This window comes from Aspergillus foveolatus (genome assembly GCF_047715535.1).
Source record: "Aspergillus foveolatus strain CBS 279.81 unplaced genomic scaffold BDW70scaffold_25, whole genome shotgun sequence".
NCBI lineage: Eukaryota > Fungi > Ascomycota > Eurotiomycetes > Eurotiales > Aspergillaceae > Aspergillus > Aspergillus foveolatus.
Window position 1 is genome coordinate 71,035 of NW_027396089.1, and position 17,326 is coordinate 88,360.

The following is a 17,326-nucleotide window of genomic DNA, read 5'->3' on the forward strand; positions in this document are numbered from 1 at the left end:
TAATAAACAAGACAGAAAATATGTACAAATACTGGTCATAAATTCGTGGCACTTTGTGAAATAGAATATATCCAGATGAACGATGGGGTATATACACTGTTTCGAACTTCTAGAGCTTAGACCGAGCCCCAACCCTGGCTGCTCATCCGACTAACGCGGCGTCCTTGGTTGGTCTTGTTTTCGGCCTCAAGCGCCTGGGCAAACTTGCTACTCGCGCGGATCTGCGGTCCCTTCCAGTAGAAGACGTAGATTGGAATGACCACCAGACAGGAGAGACAGGCGAGCACAGTTGATGCGTACTCGACGTGCCACTTGTCACCAATGTTGGTATACATGGGCGTCGCATACATAGCCGAGATACCGGCGAGAAGGTCGCGGGCAAAGGCATTACCACCAGTAGCAGACGCCGAGTAGACACCATACGCCGCGACCATGTAGTCGACAGTCGAGAGGTAAATGGCATAATTGGCGATCCCCACACAAGTCGAGAAGATCATGGAAGCAATCCACGGGATACCGCGCTCTCTGCCAAAGGAGGTCCATGCAAACCCAAACAGGCCAATGGGCTCCAATGGAGCAAGCCACAGCAGCCATTTCAAGCGCCGTTCCGGTGGCATATCGTCCCCTTCGATCTTTGTGCGCAGATGTCTGTCGCGCCAGAAGAACGGAAGGTAGCTGAAGTAGGCGAGGAAGTACGCCAGGTTGATAGGGATCACAGCCCAGGCCTGCCCGAGGATGCCGAAACCCCAGCCTTGCTCGTAGACAATAGCAAAACTTTCGAGGAAAGTGAAGATTAGGGCGTCGGAGAAACCAGACAGCAGCGAGAGGCAGAAGACGATGGGCTCGGTCAACAGCATGTGGAACGGACGGATCCAGATATGGAAGGCTTCCTTGAGCGAGACGCGAGGCTTCTTCAGCTCGTTGGGCCCATAGACGTTCGGATCCTCACCGGACTTGCGCATGCGCTTGGCTTCCTGGTCCATGATGATGGTCGAACGGCTCTCAGGCATAAAGAAGATAATTGCCTGCGTGACACCACCGAAGATGAGCTGTATCCAGAAAAACCATTTCCAATGCAGGACTAGGACGGGTCAGTTGAGCACTGGAGGGACGACCTGGGGTCTACTTACAGCGCTGGATTGGGCCGCCGATGACACCACCGATACTAGTTCCAATACACGAGGAGAGAACGATGAAGGCGAGTGGAAACTGCTGCGTTTCCTTCTCGTACAGATCTGCAATCAAACCAAGCGTCACACTGCCCCCAGCGGTCGAGACACCACCCTGTTTCCGTTAGCTGACAGAATGCCGGCAGGCAGGCATATACTGGGACTCAGAAACCATACCAGTGCACGGCAGACAACGATAGTCCCCCAGTTGGGTGCCAAAGCACACGGGATCTGCCAGATATTGATGAGGAACATGGACAGCTGCAGGATGGGCCATCGACCGAATTCCTCACTCCATGGCGCCCACAGCTCACAGCCAATAGAATATGTCACCAGGTACGCCATTTGAGCGGTCCTCGCATGCTGCTCGCTGATATTGAAAGCCTCGGAGAGTGGCTTGACGGCATTGGGGAAGACGGAGGTGTTGAAGTTCATGGACACTTGTACAAAGGCGACCGCGACGAGGTAGGTCCATTTCTTCCACGCCGGCCAGCAGTATCCCAGCTTCTCGTAACATTCATATTCCTTGAGCTCGCGCTTCCCGTCGGAACGGACACTCTCCTTCTCGATAGCGGCATGTTCCCTCTCGGCCCTCTCGATTCTGGTGTCGGGGATGATAGGCGCGTCCGGCGTGCCACCATAGTCTGGGTTCCCCTCCTTCTCTGAGGGCGGCCGGCGGTGACTTTCAAGTGCCTGCTGGATCTCGCGGTCTGACATTGGTGGCCGTGGATGTGGGAAGGTTGGACCAAAGGGAGGTGGGAGCGGTGTTAGCCATCTTCATATACGCCCAACGTGACACCACGATCTTTTCTTCTTTTCTTTTTCATTACTCTAGGCCGAATTGCGTCAGTAAAGACGGTGTAGGGCATATTTTAGCGGGTACAAGCAATGGTCTCAAGCAGACAACCGGATTCCCTCAGCGAGACCCGTCGCACTAACAGATACCCCACTGTGGAATCCCAGACCCTCTGCGCCCGGTAGCCATACGTCATTTTTTAATCAGGGCAGGAATTTAGAGCACACGCTGTGAATCGGTGTATCGAGCGATTCGCCGGGCACATGTAATGCAGGATTGCGCTTATCCTATGGGCCGTATCTGATGAACTCGGTATCCCGAGACAGCCGAGGCTTGCCGATGAGAGTTAAAGAGCAAGGAGCCATTCCACCTCGGTTTGTGCACGGCATAAGCTTACCAAAATTTGCACAACTCGGCATTCCTCAGCTTATGAATACAGCTCCCGACTTTGAGCCGTACAGAGTAGTCTGAGCCGGGGCTGGATGCGTTGAAAGACGGCCCGTTTCCTCGGCATCGGGTGTCCTATTATCTAGTCCGAGTATGATATCATTTCTGAGATCTTATCACACCTTTCGCTATTGTCAGATGCAGGCTCATGGGTCGTTCTTCTGTGCTACAAGTATGACCCATGAATGCGAGCCAATGATGAACTACTATACGATGTTGACTACCGCAGACGTCCCCGTAGTTTGTAGCACTATTGTTGTCCGGCCTATGACGTCACTGTCCTATGCTCCTGGGCTGGCCCACCACCTGTAGTTCAACTGCGCAACTGCAGAAAGGGTACAGGTTAAAATTGTCATCGTGCTCTCGGCTGCTGAAGTTAACTCCAGGCCGCTAACAAGTGAAAGACACGATATAGCTGTGCAAATGGACCGTTGGAGGGAGATGGTTGAGCTTATTGGGAGAATTGGGAGGCCTCGCTATGTCGGTAGCTCTCTCACTCTCCATTATTATTTCTGGTTTTCATGGATACGAGCGCCCTATCGGAGAAACTTGTGGTTAATGATAGGTAAAAGATTTACTAGGGAAATAACTAAAGTGCTTTGACTGACTTGATATGGTGGATAAATGATTATGCTTTTGTGGATATATATTCTTGCAGGTTTGTCAACTTTGATGGTTTCCAGATTATAACACCTTCGACACATTCGCCTACTCCAATAAGGTCGACTATTGAAGTTGCAAGCCCTACAGGAGCTTAAGCTTGACAATCGCGGAGGATGAACAGAGGTTCAACAACCAGTGGCATGAACGTTAACATCGCTTATGTGTTAGTCCAGTACAAGACCCAGATTTTTTGCATTCTTGAGCACTCGACCACAGCCAAGGAATCATAAAAAAAACCGAACGAGGCTTTCTTGATGTATTCTTTTATATTAATTTATTTAATTTAATTTGCCTATGGCTTTGTAGAATGTCCTGACCAGGTACGTCGGAGGCACCGTACGCGCCTGGCCGATATACCTCAAATCATTTGCAAGCGTGCGGGCCTTCGCAGGCAGGGTAAACAAGGACGTCGGGCAGAGCCCGGTACATTTTGCCAACATGAACTCTAGGGTTGGTTCGCAGACTGCCAAGCGGCTGCTGATTGATGGGGAGGGATCTCTAGGTGAACGTTCCCTTGATAGCCCTACTGAGCCTGGGATTCAACACTTGCTGATCCACTCGAGGAGCCGCAATGGTCAAGCGCATGCCTGACTATCGTTGCAAGCGATATTCACAAATCAGTGCAACTTCGCGCGCAGGTCCAAGAATACCCTGTCAGCTCACAACAGCCGGACGCATTGGCAAACGTTGCGGTGCCGCGACAGTGCCACAGAGTGGTAGGCATCACCAGGCTGCTGGATATTTACCTTGCAAGGGAGACAACACAAACATCCCACAAGAAAATGGCGTTCGGCGTGAGTTGCGTCACCCTTGCTACCCCGAGCCTTCAGTCACAGAACTAGTGGGAATGCATGGATAAAACTCTGAATGAGGCGGGAAAAGGCTCTACTGCATGCAGTAACCCAGGGACTTGAGAGCCAAGGGCCTGGCTTGAGCATCAGGAGATTAGAACATGAACGACCTCCCGCCTTCAACTTTTTTAACCGTTCTGATCAATACAAGGTGGCAGCTTATTACTTGACCCGGGAATGTGGCCGTTAAGGAACAGGAACGGGCAGACATCCTGGCTGTTGCAGTTGGATCGATGAGAGAAGCTCAAAGACTGATCCAGAATCTTGTAGTGGGCTCACAATTTGTCGCAGCTTGACTAGATAATATTCAGTACTCTCATGCTACATCGTGCTCTACAGGAGATAGGCTGGTCATAATCTCTATGGTCTTGCTTTTGCGTAAACACGATTGGCCATACCTGTGTCATGCCCATCCCTGCCTGCTACCCGGTGCCACCACCTATATAAGGGTGTGTACCTTGAGGGGCTAGTACCCGACCTTATTTCAGCGCAGCGCATTAGATTGCTGCCCGATATTTTGTAAAAGTTTGCGACGGCTTGTCGCGTCGCCCCTGGCCTGACGCTAACGGTATCCCTATGGATGAAGCAGTAGCCGACGGAGATGCATAGTCCTCGTTCGATTCGTCGACAGGATTTTGGCAAGAACGACGCCATATTGTTCATATTCAAACTCTGACTGCTCGAATAGATAGACATAACCTCTAAAATACCCGGACTACATCACGTTGATGTCAGCAATGGTAGCAAATGGGTAGCCGGTAGAGACTTACCCCAGACAAAAATGGTATCGGTTGCTACGGAGGCTATAATTGGATAATGGACCTTTAATAGCACGAGTCGGGACTGTTTGTCAATGGCTTGTTCCCTGCCACCTGGTTGAATTCTGAATTTTCGGACTGATCCTTCCAAGCTCTGGTCAGTGGCAGGTCGCCTGATCTTCCCCATTGTAGTTATCTCTGTCGAGAGAAGTCACTTACTCGGAGACTTGAGGAGCAATGCAGCGCCTACTATTCTGAACAACTCTGCGTTTACACAGATCAGATTTTGGGCGTCTGTGCGAGGACAATGCAGGCCGTGGCACAGGTGCCCAAACGTAGGCCAGAACGAACCTAGCACAATGAGCGGAGACTACAATGCGAACACATTTTATGGAAGTTGCAGTACGCGTATTTGCCGTTGATCAATGTTGGACTTGAAGTTCACGGTGTTCAAATAGAACGTGGTTCGTTTATGCCGAGGCTGGTCCACAACGTGGGCTGTAAAGAGCTGAGCCTTCTCGAATGCTGATCGCCCCCTGCAAGACTGTGAATAAAACAGTGAACTGTCCGCACCGCTAGTGCGGCTGAGGCCTCCCAGGGCGCAGGATTCGGCTCTTTTGCGGATTGGGCCCCAATCGAGCCCTGCAGCCGTTTACGCAGAGACCAATCGTATTGCTGATGGATGCCGATCATTGTGAACGTCTCGTATTATGTTTTTAAGGATATTTCCTTATAAGGAGGGAGTGTCAGCTTATCGCCAGGCACAGGAAAGCATTTTGACAGAATGCATGCAATTTACAGCAGTCTGGCCCTGCCCTTAGGGCTGGCAGTGTCCAGTCGAGCGAGCACCGTTCAACACGGCCACTCGTTTCAACCCGACCATATCTTGCGGGTTACAGCGGACATTTACAGCGAGGCATGCTCAGAGCGCTATTCAGTTCTAGTCAATGGATCTTCTCCTGGCCCGGAACTTCGGCTGCGAGATGGCGAGGTCAGCTGGATCCGGGTGTACAATGACATGGCCGATGCGAATACCACAATTGTAGGTGCCCAAACCGCCATTGCTTTCAAAAATGACGGGACTCAGTCAGCCGCAGCACTGGCATGGCCTTACAGCATTCACTGCCCCATTCTCCGATGGATCCCCGGCCGCGAGCCAATGGCCGATTCCCCCGGGCCACTTCTTCGACTACGAAGTTAAGCCCGAGCCCGGCTCTGCAGGGAGCTATTTCTACCACTCTCACGTCGACTTTCAGAGTGTCACAGCCAAGGGTCCTCTGATTGTCGTCTCGAGCGAGCCGCCTCCCTACCACTATGACGAGGAGCGAACGGTGATGATATCGGATTACTTTAGTGAGCCCGACGACGGAATCGTTGATGGACTAGTTTCTACCAACTTCACATGGAGCGGCGAGACAGAAGCGATCCTGGTTAATGGCCAAAGTCGGCCTGCGACGAATGCTACCGGTGCATGCAAGTTGCCTGCGATCTCCGTCGAGGCGGGAAAGACGTATCGTCTGAGATTCATCGGCGCAACGGCACTCTCCTTTGTTTCGCTGGCGATCGAGAGCCACCATATGCATATCATCGAGGCAGATGGCCATTACACAAAGCCATTGGAGACAGGCTTCCTGCAGATCGGCAACGGCCAGAGATACAGTGTCCTTCTGACAGCAAAGAGTGAGGATCAGTTGAAGGCGCTCGACAGACGGCAGTTCTATCTCCAGATAACGACGTTGGAGCGACCAGAAGTCTTGACCAGCTTCGCTGTGCTCGACTACACCTCGGACTCAGCACCAGATCTAACTACAGTGCCGTCGCCTCCCCCGCTGCCGGTTGCCACCACCGTCCAGGGCTGGCTGGATTACGAGCTCGAACCGGCCCATCCGAATGAAGACTTTCCCATACTCGACGAGGTGACGCGCAGGATAGTCATCGACGTCCACCAGAACGTCAGCGACCGGACCATCTGGCTGCAGAACGGGTACGACTGGGTGCAGTCGTTTCCCAAGTCTCCATATTTGGTCGACATCTATCAGGACAAGCTCGACCTCGACGCAAGCTACCACCGGGCCCTTACACGCGGTAACGGCTTCGACAACATCACCCGCACCTTTCCGGCCCGGGTAGGCGAGGTTCTTGAGATCGTCTGGCAGAACCGAGGGACCGTCGAGAATGGCGGCGTGGACGCGCACCCCTTCCACGCGCACGGCCGGCACTTTTACGATATCGGCGGCGGCGACGGTCTCTACAATGCGACGGCAAATGAGATACGGTTACGCGGTACCTATCCGATCCAGCGCGACACATCGGTACTCTATCGGTACCGCTCGAAGACCAGCCAGCTCGTCCCCTCTGGCTGGCGAGCTTGGAGGATTCGGGTGACGAACCCAGGCGTTTGGATGTACCATTGTCACGTGCTGCAGCATATGATAATGGGAATGCAGACGGTGTTTACATTTGGCGACCGTGAGGACATTCTGGCAAAGACGGGGCAAGTTGATGATGGTTACTTGACGTACGGGGGTTCGGCATACGGGAATGGGACCTGGGATCCAATAGTGCAGGATTTTGACGTGTGAAGTACTCCGTACAAATAACATAGCAAGAATGTCATATCCGATTCTAGTAATAAATACATCCGTACTTCATTCCCGCTGGAAAGGGACGGTGTGTTGTTTGCTAGTACCTGTCGGCAGGTCAAAATATTGGGGAGGTGCTCCAACCAGCCGTCTTGGATGACTGGCTGCTCAATAGAGAGGGCGAAGGAATTCTCAGCTGGAACTGAAGATAGCCAGGGAAGGATTCCAGGATTCAGTGGGGAGGGCTGGTCAGCAACCGCCATCCATGGATGATCACATTACAAGAGAAGGCAACGAAACCAAGTTGCCGCTAGTTCCTGCGGGAGAAAGGGCCCTACTGGTAATGCCACATCCTTCCCCACTCCCCTCAGTGGTCCTATCGACGGGCATGGGCCGAGTAAGGCCAGCACCTCAATTGATTGGCGCTTGACACAGTGGCTTGTGCTAGTATATCATCGGATAGGTGCCGCGCGGTCCCGACGCTAGCGGTCTGCATTTCCTACCTCGCATGCCGTCCAATAATCTCAGGCGGCACGGAAGGCCAAAGAAGAAGGTTCAGGATCAGACTTTCGTGTTCAGGTCTGTTTGTTATTTGTTTTCTTCCCCTTTTGTGAATATATCGAGGATTGAAGAGGAAGACGTACAACGGCGACAGCCTTGACTTCAATCAGGCTCCTGAACGGAGCGAGCCAGTAGTTATCTTCTATGTAAACGAGCCAGTGTCATGCCCGTTAATCCATACAGAGAGAAAAGCTCTCCGGGGCAGATGTGGTAAAAGAACGTGAATCCGCGTATTTGCAGCACTCCACAGCAGGATGGGTTGGAGATGGCGAGCAAAATGCAATTGAGATACGGGGATCAATGTTGTCTCTGCAAAGGCAATGCCTTGCTCGTAAAGGGCTCGTCACCATTGGGCAAATGCAGTGGGAGACTCGATTCCAGGTCATAATTATTCTCTGTTCGTCAACTGACTCCAGACCCCTATGCCCGCGCATTGAAGATAAATGGTTGCGTAGTGTCAGCTACAAAAGTATTCGGAATAATGGGAAAGGACATACCGGCCGCATAATAAGCGTAAGAATCAGCATTGTTAAGCGCCTTCTCCGTGACTTGCAGACTCTGGACATTCTCATACCCATAGACAACATCCTCGGTCCCGGGACTGTAGATCTGCGAGGAGTGGGTATATCCATGCAGCACAATTCCACCCTGGTCCAGGTAGCTGCAAGAGTTGGAGGTCTCAAGGGTATTGTAGTACAGATCACAGGTAACAACCGTATTATCCTGGACAACAGTAAAAGCGGCCACATTGCCGTCGCAGTAATGAGAATCAGACTGATCCCGTGGCTCACAGTAGTAATACGATGAGCCGGTGGTTGTCGTTTCAGTGGCAATGGCTTCAAGCCGCTCGGCGACTTCGTTCAGTGCATCCTGGTCCGTAGTAAAGAAGAACTTTTGAAAGTTGTCGCTAGCAGCATTCCATGCGTCGGCACCACCGGCCGTGGCCATTTTTGCTGCGCGCTCGATGGCGTTATGGATTTTGGTGTTGTAGTCTGAGTTGGAGCATTCGACCTTCGTGCGAGCTTTGAGGTTGTTGTGGCTGCTAGGCGCCGTGAAGGAGATGTTATTGGATTTGTAGCTGTAGCTGAAAAATGTCTCGGTGTCTGCCATGGCTGTGTATTCAAGAACTCCGTTTGCAACCGCGGTATAATTCTGCCCGGCAGTCAGCGTGTACATGCTGGCGATGTCAAAGACCAAGTCGATGGTCTGGTTAGGCGAGAGCTGGACAAAGGCCGCAGCATTCAGGTGGGTAAGGACATAGTGGACATGCACCTCAGAGAACTCAAGCTTGGAGCCTAACGGTCCCTCTTTAGTATCGTGTCCCTTATGGTGCAGAAAGCACTTACCGTCGGCATCCTGCACAACAACCTTCTGGGTCGGTAGAGGGTCCAAAGTGCCTCCTCACGGACGAGACGAACCTCATCAGCACCCAGATTAGTGACCTTGGCTTTGACAGTTATGTTTCCCAGCACCTGAAGTGTCACGTCGAAGCAGGGCTGGGAAGCTTCGCGGGCCAGCGCGGACATTGAAAAAGGCTTTGCAGCAGCCAATGCTGCCAGCAGCAGAATAATGGAAGCGAATACCACAATGAACGAGTGACTGGAGAACAGAGAGGCCCAGTCTCATGGCGGATGTCGGGTTATATGTCTCGCAGCTGAGGGTCGTGTTTTATCCCCAGCAGAGTGCGTTTCACGGTCGAACCAAACAAGCTTGGACTCCAACCCAGTGGCCTCGTGTACTAAACAGACAGGGCTATCGACGGCATTTACCGAACGATGGCAAGCCGGCGTGAAACCGATTGTTGCGACTATGTAACAGCCTAACGCGGACCAAGCCCGTCCGCAGGGTCGTGCACAGAACTGAGTATACACAGTTTGCTGTAAACGAGCTGGCAAGCAATTCCGGAGGTCACGAGGATCCAGGATTTTAAGGGTAATGTGTAGTTTGTTCCTTATTAATTCGAATGGTTTTGCCAGTATTGAGAAGGTGCGATGAGTGAGTTACGTCCCATCTTTTCTCTAGATTGGAATGATTAGCATTTGACGGATCGAACACTACGATCCCGTCGAGACATACAGTTCCTCCCGTCCTGGAAATTACCAAGCAGCGAAGGAGACGTGATAACTTCGGTTACCGCAGGCAAGCCCGGCGGTTGTGTATAGCCTGACCGCTATACAATGTCAACGGCGATGAAAAATTTGCTAACTCTGTCCATTGCATGAATTTTCAGGGTACATTAGGGAATAAGCGAACGGCTAAGGATGCAATACATATAGAAATGCCCACGTGGAGGATGGGCTTATTTAGGGCTGGCGACTTGAGCCTAATCGCTCCGTGGCGTCCAGATGGTAAGTGAGGAGTAGGAGTATGACAACAAAAGTAATCGACACAATTCTATCTAAAGCTTGAAGCCCTTAAGCTGTCCCTACCTGTTCTTTGCACCGTCATGGTCTCGTCGGCAACCGCTGGCAAGGCATAAGACCGCGAGGAATGGGGAAGGAGTGCTGCTATTTGTTGTTGAACAACTAATCAAAATCAACACTTCATACCCTTGTTATGACTAGCTGTTGTTTCGGAGGAAAAAAATTAAAAATTCAGAGAATAGATGAGTGATGCGAACGTGTCTGCAACAGGCGGCTGATGGAGGTGCTATATAGAAAACAGAAGCCGACGGGACAATGTCACGCATGTGCGCAAGGGAATACATGCCATGACGAGCATCAGTCTTCCAGCTTGTCCATCAAGATAAGATTGGAAAGAAATAGAGGTGATCCATATGGGCGCGACGTAAAATGCCCCTTTCTTCAAGGGAGAATTTATGATTACCCGGTTCCTTTTGATAAAGTTAATTATCATTAGCCTGTTCTATCAGAGGCCTCAAAGTCATATTTTAGTCTAACTATATCGAGTTTGATTCGTATCCCATCGGTCTGGTATCCATGGATTACCGCGGGGCTGCAAACGTCCAAGTTCGACAACGGAGCTCTCAGCTGGCAACTTGGAGCTCATAGCTCCTCTGCTCCAGCCAACGGCCTCCGAACAAAGGAGTCAGTCGTGGAAGAAGAGCTGAGTCCATGTTCCAGAGTAATTGAAGAAGAGTGTACCGAGCCATCCTCGTCCTTACCAGGGCCCCGAGTAGCCAGCTGAGTCGAGACGGGAGTAGATTGGATGCTTTTATAGAGCATGCTAGCACTTTTATTAGGAAGATAGTCTTATTAGGAATCGTCGCTACATTAAGGTTGCCACTAGAAATATCGGTACTTCGAGGAAAGCACCTAGGCCTAAATAAAGTAAACGGGTCAACCTAACATACTGCGTACAAGAGATGAACTAGCCACCTTGGTTAGTGATAAAACTACAACTGAGGCTTGATACGTTGAGGAAGCCCAGTCTGTTTGAGATCAAATCGATCCAGGTTCGACACCTTCTCCCATGCTGCCACAAAGTCCTTGACGAACTTGGCTTCTCCGTCAGAGCTGCCATATACCTCCGAGATCGCACGCAGTTCAGCGTGAGAACCAAACACGAGATCCGCCCGAGAAGCCTTCCATCTTGCCTGGCCTGTCTTACGGTCGCTGCCAATAAAGATTTCGTTGCTGTCATCTGCCGGCTTCCACTGAACACCCATGTCCAGTAGGTTGACGAAGAAGTCGTTGGTGAGTTGGCCGGGACGTTTGGTGAAGACACCGAGGCTGGAACGGTCGTAGTTGTTGTTCAGCACACGCAGACCGCCAATAAGAGCGGTGAGTTCTGGAGGAGAGAGGTTGAGCAGCTGCGCCTTGTCAATGAGGAAGTCCTCGGTGCGCACACGAGGCGTTCCTCGGCCGTAGTTGCGGAAGCCGTCGGCAATGGGCTCCAGGTTGTTGAACGAGTCCACGTCGGTCTGCTCCTGGGAAGCATCCATGCGACCGGGTGTGAAGGAGACAGAGATATTGTGGCCAGCATCGCGGGCAGCCTTCTCCAGAGAAGCAGCTCCCGCAAGCACGATCAAATCGGCCAAGGAGACGCGCTTGTCGGTGGACTGGGCGTCGTTGAACTGCTTCTGGATCTTCTCAAGTGCTTCCAGGGATTCGCTCAGCCACGGCTGGCTGTTGACCTTCCAGTTCCTTTGCGGGCTTAGACGGATGCGAGCACCATTGGCGCCACCGCGCTTGTCGCTTCCACGGAAGGTCGAGGCCGAGGCCCAGGCGGTGGAAAAGAGATCAATATGGCTTACCCCGCTGTTCAGGATAGCCTTCTTCAAAGCGGCGATGTCATCATTGTCGATGACGGGGTGGTCCAGTGGCGGCACGGGGTCCTGCCAGATGAGGACCTCGGACGGCACTTCTGGCCCCTGGTAGAGGACTCGAGGACCGACATCACGGTGGGTGAGCTTGAACCAAGCGCGTGCAAACGCATCAGCAAACTGGTCGGGGTTCTCGAGGAAACGACGCGAGATTTTCTCGTACTCCGGATCGTAGCGGAGTGACAAGTCAGTTGTCAGCATCCTGGGCGGGTGCTTGATGTTGGGGTCAAACGGATCCGGGATGAAGGGCTCGACTCCCTTTGCCACATACTGGTGGGCACCAGCAGGACTCTTGGTGAGCTCCCAGTCGTATTTAAACAGGTACTCGAAGAACTGGTTGCTCCACTTGGTAGGGGTCTTGGTCCAGATGACTTCTAGACCACTGGTGATAGCATGGCGCCCGGTCCCGGACTCGAAGCCGCTCTCCCAGCCCAGGCCTTGTAACTCAATACCCGCACCATGTGGTTCTTTGCCGAGGTGGGTTGCAGGGCCCGCGCCGTGCGTCTTTCCGAACGTGTGTCCACCAGCAATCAGGGCAACAGTCTCCTCATCGTTCATGGCCATTCGACCAAAGGTGATGCGGATATCTTTGGCCGCGAGAACCGGGTCAGGGTTCTTGTTCGGCCCTTCAGGATTGACATAAATAAGACCCATGTGTGATGCCGCGAGCGGGTTGTCGAGTTCTCCATTCAAGTAGCGGACGTCGTTGCCCAGCCATTCCTTCTCGCCTCCCCAGAAGACCGACTGGTCTGCTTCCCAGGTATCACTTCGGCCACCGGCAAACCCAAAGGTCTTGAAGCCCATTGACTCAAGGGCGACATTGCCAGCGAGAATCAGCAAGTCGGCCCATGAGATCTTGCTTCCGTACTTCTGCTTGATGGGCCATAAGAGACGACGAGCCTTGTCCAAGCTGACGTTATCCGGCCAGCTGTTGAGCGGAGCGAAGCGTTGTTGACCCTGTCCGCCACCGCCGCGACCGTCAAAGACGCGATATGTTCCAGCACTGTGCCAGGCCATGCGGATAAATAGTCCGCCATAGTGACCAAAGTCGGCCGGCCACCAGTCTTGGGAGTCTGTCATGAGTGCCTCCAGGTCCCGCTTCAGGCCGAAGTAGTCGAGGCTATTGAACGCGACAGCATAGTCAAAGTCCTTATCCAGGGGATTAGAGACGGAGTTGTGCTGACGAAGGATATTCAGTTTGAGGTCGTCCGGCCACCAGTCCCGGTTGTTTTGGCCGCCGCCGCCAATGTTGGCGTTCTGGAGGCTGTAGGGGCATTCGTTGGATCCCATTTGTGTCCTCAGCTGCTTAATTTGATGAAGGATTGATGAGAATGATGAGAAGTGATGAAGACGGTTGAGGAGATGAAGGAAAAGGGAGGTCGAAGGGAAGATGGGAAGGGAAGGTGGAAGGGGGTGTGACAGGCAGCCGACCCCGCACTTTATACCACACTAACAACCCCGCAACAGTGACAACTGGGGAGACGAGATCCCCGGTCGAGGAGCGGGGAGCTAACTACATGTGATGTTTTGTCCGGCATCCTACTGGTCCGATCTGCTGTCAGAGAGACTCCGGATTGCACCCAGGGCTAGGGGAAAGAGGAGAGTGCGGGATCAGCAGCCAATTGGGGCGTTGGAGAAGTAATGCCGGGTGGCTGTGAGGGGAACAGCCAGGTCCTGCAGTATTGACTAATAGAATGGGCCCAGACTCGCATGGACTGATTGACCGTTGTTTCTCTTGAAGAAGTTGATGATGGAGCCGATCTACATGTTGCTGTGTTAGTGCCTGATAAATGATAGGTGGACACCTAGGAATTCAGGTCAAAATGAATTTCACGTGACACTGCACCCCACTTGCCCACTCGTCTCCCAAAGACTTCTCGAACCGGTCGATACCCCGCGTCGCGAGGATCACCTTTTTCTGACTATCGCTAACTTTCCATTGGTAACAATTCCTCACCATGCCGGCACTTCAATCGAGCAAGCTCGCCTTCATTGGCGGTGGCAACATGGCCTCGGCAATCATCGGCGGTCTTCTCAGCCAAGGGATCAACAAGCAGAACATCACCGTGTCTGAGCCATGGGAGGTCAACCGCAACAAGATCGCCGACCTGGGTGTCAACACTACCACTTCCAACGTCGTTGCCGGGGGTGAAGCGGACCTGGTCATTATCGCGGTCAAACCGCAGGTCACAAAGGCCGTGTGCGAGGAGCTGGCCGACGCCTGGTCCAAGCGCGAGACACTGCCGGTAGTCGTCAGCATTGCCGCCGGTATCACTCTGGGCAGTCTGCAGCAGTGGCTCAAGACTTCTGACGGCAGGACCACGCATCTGGTTCGCGTCATGCCGAACACGCCTGCGCTCGTCGGAGAGGGTGCATCGGGCCTATTCGCCAGCGAGGACGTGACTGCGGAGGAGAAGGAGCTTGTCAACGCGCTTCTCGGCAGCGTCAGCAAGGCTACCGAGTGGGTGGACAAGGAGGAGTTGATCGATGTCGTCACTGGTCTTTCTGGTATGTTGTTTTTGCTTTTCCCCCTAGTCTGGCCCACCGTCGTACTGACAAGACCAGGGTCCGGACCTGCATACTTCTTCGCCATGGTCGAGCACCTGATCGCCAGTGCCACCGCGCTCGGGCTGCCGGCCGAGCAAGCCACGCGCCTGGCAGCCCAGACCTGTCTCGGAGCCGGCAAGATGCTGACCGAATCCTCCGACAGCCCTACGCAGCTGCGCAAGAACGTGACCAGCCCGAACGGAACAACACACGCCGCTCTGGAGACCTTCAATGCGCAGCACTTTGACCAGGTTGTGGATAAGGCTGTGAAGGCGGCTACCTCCCGCGCGGCCGAGTTGGGTAACACTCTTGGCAAATAGACACTCGATGTACATTATAGACGGAAGAAGTTGAATCCGGCTATTACAATCGATACCTCTATCTATGTGTAGAAGAAAAGAAGAAAAACGAAATAAAATAAAAGTACAGTGCATTTGCAACTCGCTCTACTGTAATTACCGCACTTGTCCGTCTGGTCAGGCATTGCACGGCTATATTCGGGTGAGAGAAGATGTCCATTCGCTCTACTAATACACTGTGTCGAGAGACCGTAAAGAGTGCGTCCTTCTCTTTACTGCCAAAAACAAGATTACCGCACATCGCGGGCTCCCGTCACATACTGCACACTCGCCTTGATAATCCTCATCACCACCTCGATCTCCTCTTCGTTTCTGGGCGCATAGATGAACAAAAACTCGGTAGGCAGGATACCCAGCCTCCCGAAGGTGACATTTCTGAGGACGCTTGAGCCAGCGAGGGGGAATCTCTGGCCCCAGCCGACGTCGATGACTCGCTTACCTGCATTCATCAGTTCATCCGAACTTAATCATAAGTGGATGGGGTTAAGTAAGGTTGGGGATAAAGGGGCGCCTGGCGTCCACATACAGTCAGCCGGAGACAAAGTAACATGCACCGAGTGATCGCTTGTCCCGTGGACATGGCAGATCTCTCGTCTCATGTCTCGTGCAATCGGCGTGAGCGGGATACGACCGCATACATGCGCAGCATCGGTATATCTCTCGAGGATCGAGGGTACCCGATCGACGAGGTGGGCATTGCGATCGAGGAACGCGGCGTATTCAGCCATCAATTTCTACCTCCAGGTTAGCCCTCCATCACTCAAGGCAGGGATTTCCCTTAAAGCCGTGGGTACCTCTTGAGTCGCTCTGCCGGGCACCTGATTGATCTGCCTCTGGGGCACGGCGAAATCCGCCATCGCCGGTCGCTCTCCTTTGCGCGGCGGCAGCTCCTGCTCCCCCAGGAACCCGCTATCATCGCCGCCTGCGATCTTCTGGTCGTAGATCCTGGTGCCGAGCATCTCCCGCCTCAACGGGTTGAAGAATAATTTTACACACAGCCACCCGACGACATTATAGGGCGGGCCCCCGGGCCCGAGCGCCAGATACGCTTGATAGTCGCGGTAGGCGGCGGGGATGAGCAGAGCAAGGATCGTTGCTTCGAGGGCAATTTTGAGAAGATGAGAGCGACTATAGCTGCGTTGGTGCAGGTTGGAGAGTATGGGCGATCTCGCGATCAGCTCGTGGGCTTTGTTGGTGATGGTGGTGAGTGAGTGCGACATCTCGAGTTCAGAACTACGCAGTCGGAGGGAGAATCACCAGATACAGTTGTGCTTTTTCAGCGGCACCGCATGATTATATGAAAAGCATGAGTAATTGAGTAATATCTGTTAGGCCTCGCATGCGTCACCAGTCCTTTCAGTCTGTGCCCAGTTCCTAGCGGCAGCGCCCCGTGGGTGGCCTGATCTGGAGATCGGGGTTCGGGGATAACGAAGGCACCGAGACAAAGCCAGGTGACGGCCATTCCAGGCCGTTTGGTACCGTCTGTAATTAACCAATTACCTGTAACGTACTGTTCGCATAGTATATATTGTCGTTTAGTATGTCAACGAGTAGATCGCCAAGTGCATTTATTGTCTAAAGAACTAGGTGTAACTTCGATGAGCATCAACTATAAATACACCCTGATCAAACGATCTCAATATTGATCCGATTGCATAGCGGGGTGGTGCAAACGGAGACACCTTGCACCTCTGGGTCTATGAGATATCCGACATATATCGATTGCTCGTATATTACCATCTACTTCTGCAGCTCAAGTCTGAATGCGCTCGAAATTGCGGTGGTTCAAACCCCGTGTCCCATACATATATATACATTCGACCGATAATAGATAGATTTCAGCTACTCGGAACCGCGATCCGCAATATCACCACAAGACTCTACAATGTTTTAAGTGTGAACAGACGGAAAGTAAGTCTTACAGACTTAAAGGAGAATCCTAGGAGCACAGCAGCAACGGGCGGACTTGAACGCACGAGGTGATATAGGGACTGAAAACGCAAAAATAGTGGATTGTGGGAATGCATGGTGAGGTGAAAGCAGCGCCATCGCCGAGTCATCGATGTCAGACAGAATATATTGAGCTCGGCCGGTTTCGAGAAGTTGCTCGGGAGACCTGATAACGGAGTGACGTTTGGGAGAGTGCTAGTCGAGAGACCAGATGATCGAGGGGATGGGTACGAGAGAAGTGATGATCAGCTAGTGACAGTTACACCGTGGAAAATAAAATGGACGAATGGCAGTCCGGCCCAGAGTAAGAAGCCTAGCTAACGGCCTCGTTAAGCTTAGGCAAGGCAAACGGAGCAGT

At 52.6% G+C, this 17,326-nt stretch overlaps 6 protein-coding genes across 6 annotated transcripts; 2 read left to right on the forward strand and 4 right to left on the reverse strand.

The window, feature by feature from the left end:
- Positions 1–116: 116 nt before the first annotated feature.
- Positions 117–1,886, reverse strand: BDW70DRAFT_168291 (major facilitator superfamily domain-containing protein; the record flags this gene model as incomplete). Its single annotated transcript, XM_073742423.1, has 3 exons — positions 117–1,081; positions 1,131–1,284; positions 1,347–1,886. The coding sequence occupies 3 exons, from the start codon at positions 1,884–1,886 to the stop codon at positions 117–119; spliced, it is 1,659 nt and encodes a 552-aa protein (XP_073595780.1).
- Positions 1,887–5,468: 3,582 nt separating this feature from the next.
- Positions 5,469–7,266, forward strand: BDW70DRAFT_150405 (Cupredoxin; the record flags this gene model as incomplete). The annotated part of the gene is made up of 2 exons (XM_073739153.1): positions 5,469–5,726; positions 5,782–7,266. 2 exons carry the CDS (start codon positions 5,469–5,471, stop codon positions 7,264–7,266), a joined length of 1,743 nt encoding a protein of 580 aa, XP_073595781.1.
- Positions 7,267–8,247: 981 nt separating this feature from the next.
- BDW70DRAFT_160127 (Deuterolysin metalloprotease family-domain-containing protein) lies at positions 8,248–9,353 on the reverse strand (the record flags this gene model as incomplete). Its single annotated transcript, XM_073740793.1, has 3 exons — positions 8,248–9,122; positions 9,174–9,198; positions 9,246–9,353. The coding sequence occupies 3 exons, from the start codon at positions 9,351–9,353 to the stop codon at positions 8,248–8,250; spliced, it is 1,008 nt and encodes a 335-aa protein (XP_073595782.1).
- Positions 9,354–11,097: 1,744 nt separating this feature from the next.
- Positions 11,098–13,736, reverse strand: BDW70DRAFT_53831 (catalase/peroxidase). Its single transcript, XM_073744231.1, has one exon. It carries the CDS (start codon positions 13,400–13,402, stop codon positions 11,183–11,185), a length of 2,220 nt encoding a protein of 739 aa, XP_073595783.1. The 5' UTR covers positions 13,403–13,736; the 3' UTR covers positions 11,098–11,182.
- On the forward strand, positions 13,737–15,161 carry BDW70DRAFT_53832 (pyrroline-5-carboxylate reductase family protein). Its single transcript, XM_073744232.1, has 2 exons — positions 13,737–14,620; positions 14,678–15,161. The coding sequence occupies exons 1-2, from the start codon at positions 14,071–14,073 to the stop codon at positions 14,977–14,979; spliced, it is 852 nt and encodes a 283-aa protein (XP_073595784.1). The 5' UTR covers positions 13,737–14,070; the 3' UTR covers positions 14,980–15,161.
- On the reverse strand, positions 15,002–16,560 carry BDW70DRAFT_53796 (uncharacterized protein). The gene is made up of 3 exons (XM_073744230.1): positions 15,813–16,560; positions 15,545–15,752; positions 15,002–15,457 (listed from the first exon to the last, which is right to left on the reverse strand). The coding sequence occupies exons 1-3, from the start codon at positions 16,236–16,238 to the stop codon at positions 15,249–15,251; spliced, it is 843 nt and encodes a 280-aa protein (XP_073595785.1). The 5' UTR covers positions 16,239–16,560; the 3' UTR covers positions 15,002–15,248.
- Positions 16,561–17,326: the final 766 nt, after the last annotated feature.